Source organism: Apaloderma vittatum, unplaced genomic scaffold, assembly GCF_000703405.1.
Source record: "Apaloderma vittatum isolate BGI_N311 unplaced genomic scaffold, ASM70340v1 scaffold7517, whole genome shotgun sequence".
Lineage (NCBI taxonomy): Eukaryota > Metazoa > Chordata > Aves > Trogoniformes > Trogonidae > Apaloderma > Apaloderma vittatum.
This window is the reverse complement of record NW_009726611.1, coordinates 5,750-16,731: the sequence shown is the minus strand read 5'-3', so window position 1 is coordinate 16,731 and position 10,982 is coordinate 5,750. Positions and strand designations below refer to the sequence as shown.

At 53.2% G+C, this 10,982-nt stretch overlaps 1 protein-coding gene across 1 annotated transcript; it reads right to left on the bottom strand.

Annotated features, from left to right (window-relative positions):
* Window positions 1-367: 367 nt before the first annotated feature.
* Window positions 368-8,569, bottom strand: LOC104276890 (bestrophin-1-like). Its single transcript, XM_009873349.1, has 9 exons — window positions 8,418-8,569; window positions 7,454-7,548; window positions 6,855-7,088; window positions 5,854-6,008; window positions 4,718-4,795; window positions 3,262-3,414; window positions 2,593-2,673; window positions 1,704-1,855; window positions 368-1,562 (listed from the first exon to the last, which is right to left on the bottom strand). The coding sequence occupies exons 1-9, from the start codon at window positions 8,567-8,569 to the stop codon at window positions 368-370; spliced, it is 2,295 nt and encodes a 764-aa protein (XP_009871651.1).
* Between the last annotated feature and the right edge of the window lie 2,413 nt (window positions 8,570-10,982).

Genomic DNA, 10,982 nt, shown 5'->3' with positions numbered 1-10,982 from the left:
GGAGGGGAAGGAATTGTTATGCACCGTGTTCCTCACGCCTCCCTCTGGGCTCTTCAGGTGGTACCTGCTGAGATACCTGTGAGAACGCTCAAAAGTCTTAATCACTCTTTTGCTCCAGATGTAGAGGATGATGTATTGGGTTTTTTTTGCTTGGTTTGTGGTTGCAACGCTGAAGTTGTGCCTGCTGCTGTCCCTGAGGCCGGCAGCGGGGTCTCGGTGCTGGCTTTAGCCTGGGCTGGGCTCGTGCTCCAGCGGTGTGGCTTGGCTGTGCTGCCCTTCGGGTGAGGGCCAGTGTGGCTGGGTGTGAAGATACCGTGATATCGCCGATCCGGTGGGTATCTCGACAGAATCTCAGTCTCCTCTAACTTTACTGATCCATCTGCTCTTCGCACGCGCTTTCGCTGGTCTCCATGATCACCTCCATCAGCCCCACGTAGTCGCCTTCGGCTAGAGAGATGCCAGAGTCATTGGGGGATGGACTTTCTGCTCTTTTTGGCTCTTTTGTAGGGGGAGTATTAGCGCTTCCATTTCCAGCATCTCTCGCGTTCCTGGGAACGTCTGCCGGATGCTGATCTGGAGCACTGGCTGCGTCTTCTAAACTTAAGCTGCGAGCTTCAGGGCCTGCGTTCCCCATGCGGGATCTCTCCAGCACGGGAGATGTGACAGGAGTGAAGGAGAAGCAGAGGGAGGTGCTGCCTCCAGGGGTTTTGTTGCTGGGGGTTTGAAAAGCGCTTGAATGCTCTGAATTGGGAGTGGCTGAGGCTGTGTTCTCCAGGGTCAGCCACGGTGGGTGGGAAGCTTTCAGGCTCTTCAGGCTCTTGAAGCTACCCTGCTTCTCGTGGTCTGGGGACTCGGCTGAGAAGCGGAATTTCGGGCTCTCCGATGCTGTGGACTGAGCTCCGGGACTTCCCGTGGTGGCAGCTTCTCTGCTTCTATTGTTAGAGTTGCTCTTCTCTTCTACTGTTACAGCCAGCGAGTCGGTGGGACCTCTGCTCCGATCCGTTGGCCAAATGAACGTTTCCTTTGCTGCTGAGCCAAGGGAGCTCTGACTCTTATACACGTCGCTGGCTCTGGAAGGTGAGGAGTTGACGATGACGTCCCTAAGAGAGGTCGAGCACGCAGCGATGCTGGAGAGCGCAGGAGGCTTCTTGCGGCCTTGGCGTCTGGAAGGGAAAATCATGGGGATAGAGCTGATGGGTGTCTGCGGAGCGCTGTAGAAACCAGGTCTCTCATAAAATGGGGTTGACATGAAGGCGTCGAACTCCCTCAGTTTTCCTTCTTCACTGTCCCACTGTTCCTGCGAGCTGGAGTCTCCCCTCGGCTGGTTGATGCTGCAAGGGCTTCCAGACTTGCCCATGTCTTGGTACGTATAATGGGAGAAGGGGGACGTGGGGTCTCCTCGCCTGCGCAACAGGTTCATCCGGGAGGAGGACCTGGAGAAGCTCGGTGACTGGACACCGAGGAGGCGGCCCAGGTGTCCCAGTAAGGGTGTGGAGTGGTTGGCCTCCTCGTTCTCTTTAATTTGCTCCAGGGGTTGGAATTCCATCTCTTCTTTCTGCATGCTGGGGAAAGGCAGAACTGGCTGTTACAGGGTCACAAAAGGATAAAAATATTAATTCTTACTCCCAGAGAGTAATGCCTTGCGTGAGGCTTCATCCAAGATGTAAACATGGAGTGCTCTGACCCCCCGTGGCTGTGCTCACCTGATATCAAAAGTCGAGCCGAGGAAGGACGGGCGCTTGTACTCGGCGGTGGCTGCGGTGTAGGGTGGCTGAGGATCGGGCTCGTTCCAGTACAGGTCCTTCTCCAGGATGGGTAAATCCTGATGCATCTCGTCCACTGCCATAAGGGAGACCTGCAGGACACAGCAGAGACGTTGTGCGTGGCGAGCAGCGCTACGTGCGCCAGCAAAGGAGCGTGGGGCAGGAGGAAGCAATGCCGTGAGGGAGCGGTGGGGTTTGCTCTGCCGTTTCCCATCCCTCGGGTTGTTTTTCACGCGGAGAGATTTGATTAGTTGGATGGAAAGCGATGCTGCAGGAGACAAAAAAAGCAATGTGCTCCCTAAGACAGAAGGGCTCTGTTTGGAAGGGCTGAAGGTGAAGGGTTATTTCCTGGAAGAAAGCAGAGGAGGTGGTTGGGGTGGAAAAGCTAGGGAAGAGGGATCCATCATGTGTGCCAGAGCATGGACTAAAGCTGCAGGTAGATCTTTGCGTACAGAGATCGACAAAAGCCCTATCTTCTCCAGGGTGAGGAGGTTCTTCCTGGCACCTACGTTCCTCCTGGAGCCCAGGATGTCTCCTTGGTTGCTGAGGTGCAACGCTGAGCTGAACCCCTGCACCCTCTGATTTGTTGGGAAGCCTTTTGCTGTCCTCCCGTTCTCCCAGCCATCTCCCTCTGCAGATTCTGGGCTCCTTCGTAACGTGTGGCCACTGATGCCTCAGGAAAGCATGAGGGCAATGGGTGCTGTTTCCTTGCCCCATAGCAGGAGAATATCACGACAGCACCCATGGGGCTTGCTAAACCCTTAGATGCGATCCTGCCTCCGTGTTCTGCAGGTCAGGCTCGTCTTGGAGGATCCTGCCTTCACTTTACCTGCAGGTTCCTGTCAATGAGCCAATTGGTTTCAAAGTCGTCATCGTCCTCGCCAAAAGGGTTGATGAGTTGTTCGGCCACCTGCATGCAGAGAGCACGTAGCAAAGGTCATCGGGGAGGTATTTAGAAGTCGGGTAGATGTGATGCTCAGGGATGTGGTTTGCTGGTGGGCTTGGCGGTGCTGGGTTAACAGTTGGGCCATGCCTGCCCCTTTGCCTGCAGAGAAAATGGCCTGAGGGGCAGAGTCAGGCAAGAAGTCTCTTGAATTTGAAGCAATTCTGGTTTTGCCCAAAAAGGGTGGGTTACAAGTGGAGGTTTCCCAGTGGCTGGGAGATATTGGTACTCACAGATAACTGCCCCTTGCTCACACAGCCTTCCTGCGACCACAGACCACCACTGCAGGTAAAGTGTAGCCTGCTGCCTCTCTTTTCCCCCAAATTAGTCAGGAGCAAAGCTTAGGAAAGGTGGAGCTGATCTCCAGGGTGAGACTCTCCAGAAACTGAGGTCTTGGCAATACCCTCAGCCCCCGCTGGCTCCCCTTTTCCCTGCCAGCTCCTGGCATGTTGCCCACAGGCCGAAGAACACAGCTGGTTCCTGGTGAGCACACACCGGGGAAAAACCCTTGGCTGGGTCAGATTCCAGCCTCGGGATGTATTTTCTTGGACTTACCTTTAACCAGCCAGCATAGAAGAAGAACTGCAAAAATGTGAAGACGGGCACGAAGAGGTCCAGTTCATGGCCAGGGTATGCTTTTTCCGGATCCAGGAACTGGCGCCCGATCAGACAGGCCAGGAAGAAGCTGTAAACAGCCACGGTCACCACCTGGGAAAGATGCCAGGGGACACACCAGAGGAGCTTGAGTTCCCAGCATCTCTCTTCGGTTCCGCTCTTCTCCAAAGAGCTGCTGGCTCTGTAGCCTGTTGGAAGCCTTGGGTTTGGTTACGACAGGCTTCTCCTCTGCTTTTTACAGGAAGGCGGGTGCCTCTGCAGAAAGCTTTAACTGCGCCCTTTGCCCTCTAGCTGCTACACAGGCTGTATTTTATTCCATGCTGCCCCTGGAATAACATCTGTGTAGGTGTCACAGAAAGACAGCGGCATGGGACATCCTGGATGGAAAGAGCTTAAACAGCCGACACGTGGCTGCGTGGTTGTTCTGCTGCTCAGGTGAGGGGTGCTGTGAGCTCTTTTCAGTCTTGCCTTTCCTGAAAGCTGCCTCTGCCCATGCTGGCAGGCTCCTTTCCAAGTCAGGGAGGCAAACCCTGGCAGCTCTGAACCAGCTCCTTCCTTCCTGGTCCTCACGCTGGGCCTTTTTTCGATTTGCCTGCCTGCTTGCCCAGATTTCAGTCTACAGCAAGCTTTTTCTCTGTAACCATGGGACTGAGAACTTCCCCTTTTCCAATTAAGAGCAGCTGAGATTCTTGCAGTCGTCTCTTGACGCAACAAGCAAGGGCGTTCAAAACAAACACCCGGCATCACGAGACTCTCGCACCCACTGCATGTTTCCCTGCAGTGAACAGCGCGGGTGGGTTAGAGTGCCTGGGATGCCTGGATGGGCACCTTTAAAAAAACAACCAAACCACAAGGGGTTGTGTCCTGCAGAGGACGCAAAGCCATATTATGATACTGCTTTTTTGATCCTAGCGTGCAGGACACCAGGAATAGAATTTCTCAACGTGTTCCCCATTGACCTTCAGCGCTGCGTGAGCGGAAGCGGTTCCCGTTTCACGGCGTTATCGGAGCAGCTGGAGTGTGTGAGGCAAAGGGAGGGCGTTGGTGCCAAAGCGTCTGGGTTTGCATTGAGAGAGCTCTCGGACAGCTGAGCGCTCCAGCAGCTTTGCTGGCAGAGAGATCTCACCTCTGCTGAGGAGAAACGAAATGCTCTGGGGACGTGCTGCCTGCAAGGGGGTGCAGGGAACATGTTTTCTGTGTGCCCGTGTGGCTGGTTACGCCGGGATGGTGGGTGTTTCTGCAGAGCTCTGATTTAGGGAAATAAGGCTGGGCCTGGTGCGTATTGCTGAGCTGGCGCGTGCGGGTGGGGAAGAGGGGTCCGAGTGTTTCTTGTGGGTGTAAACGGGGAGTATGTTGCAGGGAGCAGAGTGATAGCTGGAGGGGGATCCCTTCTCACCTGAGTGTAGACCAGGGGGATGCTGATCCAGTCGTACCCGTAGAGTCGCCCGCACTGGCTGCGCAAGGTGTTGAGCTCCTGCGGTGGGGAAAAGGAACACCCTGTCAGCGTGACTTCACAGCTCCTTGCTGGGGACACCGAGTCTCTCTGGCCTTGTGCTTCGTTGCTCTAGCCCCTTCCCTCCTCCTCTGGAAGGGGAGGTTCAGCCAGAACTCCCGGTCCCTCTGTGCCTCATCCCAGCAGACCACCAGTAAGATCTTGCGCTTGCCCTGGAGGAAATTCTGGGTGTCACCATCTGAGCCCAAAAATCCCTTTCTGGCTCACTTCATAGCGGAGTTTGTCTCCTCACAAAATGAGCAGCCAACCGGTTGGGTCTCAGGAGCACCCATTTCTTTCTCCTGGCTAGGTAAGTGAGTCTAGATAAATAGCCCAGAGGGACATCGCTCTCTCTGGGCAGATGAATCTCACTCTAGGCAACAGAAACAATGTGACTTTCTCTGCATATGAATGCCAGGAAGAATGAGCTGCCCTGGACTGTTTTTCTCTGCAGCTGGGCAGGGATCATTGCCAGGTCTTGCCTGCAGTGCATGGCCTGCTTCCCGGGACTATCTAAGAGGCTTTAATAGTGAATTTTCTAGAGGGATCTTGGTTGTAGGGGATGCTTTTGACCTCTCCTGGTCTCTTCCAGATACATACTTCCTTGTGGTTTTTGCGTCTGTACCTTAGAGACCTCCCCCAGCCACTGTTGGCGGCTCTGGAGCGTGTAAAGACTGGAGGAAGGCTGGTTGAGAAGGACCTTCTACCTGGGTGTCTCCCATCACCACACCTAGAGGGGAGTCGCATGGTTCCTCCCAGTCCCACGTTTGAGAAAGATACCACACTCCCCTCGCCTCTCATACGTGTGACATTGCTCCCGTGTCAGCAGGACGTGAAAAGCTCTGTTCTGTCACGAGCTGGAGACTGGCAATGGGGGCATTTCCCACCAAAGTTAATGAGATACCTGCAAAGACAGGCTTGGCTCATTGTCCTGCCTCCTGCTAATTCCTATTCCTTGCCTGACTCCGGAAATCCCTGTAGTTCTACCTAAAGGACCGGACGAGGATCTCCAACAGTTGCGCTCTGCCTCTGTCACTCACGTTCAGGATGCCTTGGAGCAGCACGCTGTCCCGGATCCTGCCCTCGTTCCTTGCCTTCACGGCCAGATTGGAGAACCACACGCATGGGATCCAAAACTTGTTGTGGGGGGAATTCAAGCTTTCAAACTTCTTGTGCTCTTCAGGAGTCATTAGGCCTGAGTGGAAAAGAGTAGGTGGGAGAGGGATGGCCATAGAGAGCAGAAAGGAATTAAATGGGTCTGAAATGAAAACATTGAAATCGAAGGTGGTTGCTTTAGCTCTCCTTAAAAATCACAGGAGAGACTGAGGCTTCTGCAGGCACATAGCAGGACAAATTGTCTTGTTAAATCAGTTTTAGAAGCGTGAGAGGCAGGCTTTATCTCATTTCACTTGGGATGTCTGCAGCGTATGTGACCAGAGAGCAGTCAGCAAGGAGATGAAGGACTGGCAGTTGCCTGGTGCACAGAGACATTTGTTGAGAATGGGATAACTTGCGTCCTAGAAGTGCCTGTTTCTCTCTCTGCATTGCAAAGGGAGCCCAGTTAGCTGGAGCAGGCGCAGACATCTCCCTTTGGGCAGGCTGGGAAATGTTGTACCTTGAGGAGCATCTTCAGAGAGGATTCAAGGAGCCCGGCATTTAAGGTTGGAGCTCTGAGGCTCCAATTCCCACCTGCCTGGTGGAAAACTGTTTCCCTGAGGGAGGACAAACACACCACTTGGCAGGGGTGTGCTCTGCTATGGGTCTGTGCACAGGGTTGTTTACCACAGAGAGCTCTTCTCCTCCCACACACGCTTTCAGCCCATGGTAGGAACAAGCGTGCTGAGCAATGGAGGGAAAAAAACCCAAACCAGTTGATTATTTCAGGAGAGCAGAGTTGAGGCACAAGCAGATGCTTAGCACCTGCTTCAGACTGCGACACTGCCCCACCTCCAGTTTGGGAGGACACGTGGCCCTTTCCAAGGCCCTTTGCCCCCCAAACCAGCAGTGCCGATGCTGTGCAGAAGGCAGGACCAGCACTGACCTGCCCTCACGACGTGCTCCATGCTGGGGAAGCGCTTGTAGACGGCGGTGCTGACGGAGCGCAGGATCAGCACGCTGCACAGGTTGCTGTAGCGCATGAGGGTGCGACGCAGGAGCCGCCCGTACTCATCCTCCCCATCCACGTTGCAGGAGACCAAGTTCATGATGCGGTCGGGCCACGGGATGCTCTCGTACTGAGCCCACCAGCGGGACACCACCAGAGCCACGTAGAAACCTAGAGGTGAGGTGAGCTGAGCAAATTAGACGTCCTAAAGGAGTGGGAGATGGAAATGCTCACGTGGAGGAAGGCTGGTACTGCTCATACAAGGGATGCAGGTGTCCCTGGAGGACAATCCAGATCTCTGTGCTAAAGTCAGAGTCTGGCAGAACCCAGAACACACTCGTACATCTGCCCAGTGCAAGCTGTGTGCTGGGGTTGTGCCTCACAGCTGTGACGTGAAATGATGCATTCTGCTCGAGTTTTTCAAAGGAGGGATCTGCTCAGCGAATCCTGCCTGCCTGCAGAGCTATATCGAACCAGGGAGAAGAAACACTGTCCCTTTCCCTCCCTGTGTGTGTCCCCAGACCAGAGCTCCTTACCCAGCACAAAGGACACGGGGATCAGCTCGGCGTAGCTGTTGCAGTAGAGTGCCAGCTTCTCAAACATCAGCCTTTGGCTCTCGCTTAGGATCAGCCTGAAAGGAAGAAAATGCAGCAGCCACCTCAAAGAAGAGTCCATACCTCGTTGAGGTCTGCTGGGATGGGAGCCTGGCAAGGAAAGCCAAAGGTGGGGAGTCCCAACACTGCCACGCCGTGAGTTTGGGGATGATGTGAGTGAAGAGCAGCCCAGCTCCCCAAAATACCCACTGACCAGTCCGAAGGAGCCAGAAGCGGTCGGTGGCAGAGGGTGCGTGGTAAGGGATGCAGCCTGATGTCAGGGACCACCCTTATTTTTCTCGCTTGCGAGATTGCTATGTGGTACCAGAGTTTTGCACCACAGGTCGCTTAATATCCTGCAAAATGTCAGTCCAAGCTCTGCTCTTATGTGAGTTCCCACCTCTTTCTTAGAGCTGCTTCCCTGCATGCTGCATCTGTGGTCGAACTAGCTGCTCGACCTTCCTCACCAAAACTAGACCAGCCATAGTTGCTTTGTCCCAGATCTGTGGTCCTAGAGCTGATATCTGCTCCCAAAAACGCACCCGAGGTATTGGCTGTTGTGTGACAAGGGAAACTCTCTTGTAAAGCTCCTGGCTGTAAGACATTTCCAGCACAAGTTCAGCCTTGGTCTCCACTGATCTACACCGTTCTTCTGGAGGTAACCATCAAAGGCAACTCTTCATCCCAGGGAAGAGAAGCTTTTTTCCTTCCCAGGATGGGAAAAGGAGATTTATCAGCTGCTAAGCTGTATCAGAGCTGTGAGGACTTTCCTCCTGCGGCTGGTGAGTGGTTGCTGAGCTCCTCTTCACCAGCACCGCTGTCCCGATACTTGATTGCTCAGTCGTCCTGCTCCAGGACAGGCTGAGCGTGAGGGGCTGTGTCAGTGTCGGGGTGTAAGGGTGCTTACCTGTAGACAAGACTGATGGTGAAGTAGAGGGAGATGAAAATAAGGAACTCGGAGTAGAGAAGTTTGTAGATACTTCCTTTCCATTGGAGCAGGAGCTGTGAGAAGGTGCCCAGGCGGGCGTCAGCCACGCGGTTGGTGTATGTCACGGTCATCACAGATCCTAGGGGAGGCACGAAATGAGCAGGTGTTGAAGCTGCCAGCAAGCTTGCACAGAGGGACGAAACCGCAAGTCTCACAACAAGCCAGCAAGACAGAAGGAAGAGAGAAAGAAACAATGAGTTGAGATCAAAAGACAGGTAAGATGAAGCCAGTGGCATCAAGCACCAGGAGAGCATTTATAGCAGGGATTAATTCAGAGATCTTGCCATCTTCTGCCTGTATTTGAGCTGCACGTGAGCTGGTTACACCAGAGAATATCCTTTCTGAGGGAGGTTTCTAGGGTTTGATTGTTAGGATTCGTTGGAGGGGACAGAGCCCACGTGCCACTCCCACCCACAAACCAGTTCTTTAAGAATAATTCTCAGGGTTGAAAATTCCAAAGTTGCTTACTGTTGCTGGTTTTGTGTTGGTTTTGGTTTTTTTTTCTTGTAGTCTTTGCTTCAGATACGTTGTTCTGTAAATCTGCTTGTCAGGAAGCGTCTCCCTGAAATACTGCTAGCAAAAAAAAAACAACAAAAAGAAACCCAAAGGAAAGCAAAAACCCCAGAAAGGGGAGAGATTTCTTGATAACGATCCAGATGAAGGTACCCCTAGAGATCTGACACTTGCCCAACAAGTAGAGCTGTCTTTAAATTTGGGCTGAGGGCCATAACTGGACTATGCTGGTCCTGGTCCTGCAGGCAGAACAGCTCTCCCTGTCAGAGAACTGAGGGATGGAGCTTGGCCAGGCTCACAGAGCCCGAATTCCAGCAACGCCACCTCCCCTCTCCTTCAGCCATACATTGCACAATAAATCATGCTGGATGAAAAAAGTCATTCAGGCTCGTGAAATGCCACCCAGCGTCCCCGTCTTTTAGACTAACTCCGGATAAATAATTCTTTATCGTCAATTAATAATCTAATTAATCAAATTAATAATCTAATTAATCAAATTAATAATCTAATAAGAGAAAAAAAGCCCAATGAAACAGTGTAATCCTTGCCAAGCAGGTAGGTTGATGATCCTGTTGTTCATAAATAATTACCTGATGTGGAAACTATTGGTATTTCTAAATCAACACATGTTACCAGGATGTTACACAGACATTGCTATCTAACAGAGGCAATAATGTTAACAGTTATGGGGCCTTGGGCTCTCCTCTGAATGATGGAGACAAAGAAGCACTTCAAGGGACAATTTTGAATTGAGACCTTGCTGCTCTGTAGCAGCAGCTGAAGTAAGTTTGGGTCCACACTCCTCGTTTAAGAATCTTAGTGAAAGACCTACACCGAGGTGGGGACAACTCAGGTCCCGGTGAGCTGGTGCTGGGAGGAAAACCAGCAGAGTCTGTTTTGCCGGCTACTTCCAGTTGGAAAAGTTGTTTTTCACCTCCTGAGAGCCTGCCCGCACATGGGCTGCCCAGACGAGAAAGGAACGCGAACCCCCCGTAAGATTTTGGGGGGCCGCTCACGGAAAGCCGGCTGTTTTCTCTACGCGTTGAGTCTTCAAAGTGCTCGGGGAGACTCTTCGTTGCGTAATTCGAATACAGATTCACTTTTTACCAAACATGGAAAACTTCAGCTCTTGTCTGTGTAAATAATGGATGTCACCCACCTCTCTGCGGTTCTGCTCCAGTACGGGATATGGGGCTTTTCCCAGCACGTTTTCCTTCTCACCCTGAATGGTTTAAGATGCTTCCCTGCCAGCCTGCGCAGGGTTGCCCTGGGATGTCACTTCGGAGCTGGCACACTCCATGCACCGTTTGGAGTTGAGGAATGTAGTGGGAGGTGACTCACTGGAGCCGCTATAGGGTGGAAGAGCCATCCCACCACCCGCTCCTCGGGGATCCTGCATCCACCTGCCTGATCCTTCTGGACCCATCGTTGCACCTGATGGTCAACTGACACAAACTGGACTGTGGGAATCCACAGCAACCACGATCCCGCAACAGCAAACCCGCGTCCGGAGTGGTCCCCACCACAGGAGACGGCGAAAAGCCACGAGCAAAGACGGAGAGCGAGCAGGTAGAGCGGAGAGATGGAGCGAGAGAGGAGGTCACGGATAGGCAGGAGGACAGATCTTTGAAGGAATCGATCTGCTCTTGGGAGGGCTGGATACTTACAGTCATGGGCTCCTGAGCTGCGCTGGAGGCGATGGAGGTTTGGTCCTGCACGTGTCCTCGCTGGGTCCTTTGTGGCCCACGCCACGTCCCGCCTCCTCGTGCCCCCTTGGCTCATGGAGGGGATTGAACCTGACAGACACGGTGTGCTAAGGAGCCTGAAACCCACTTGGGAGCTGCAGCCGGTCACTTGATGCCATAATCCTTCCTCATTACAAAAGAGACTCTGTTGTCTTTTGCCCCGTTCCCTTCTAATCTTCTGAGTAAGCCCTGCGTGTTTATAGAGACGGCCGGAGGAGGGGGAGGC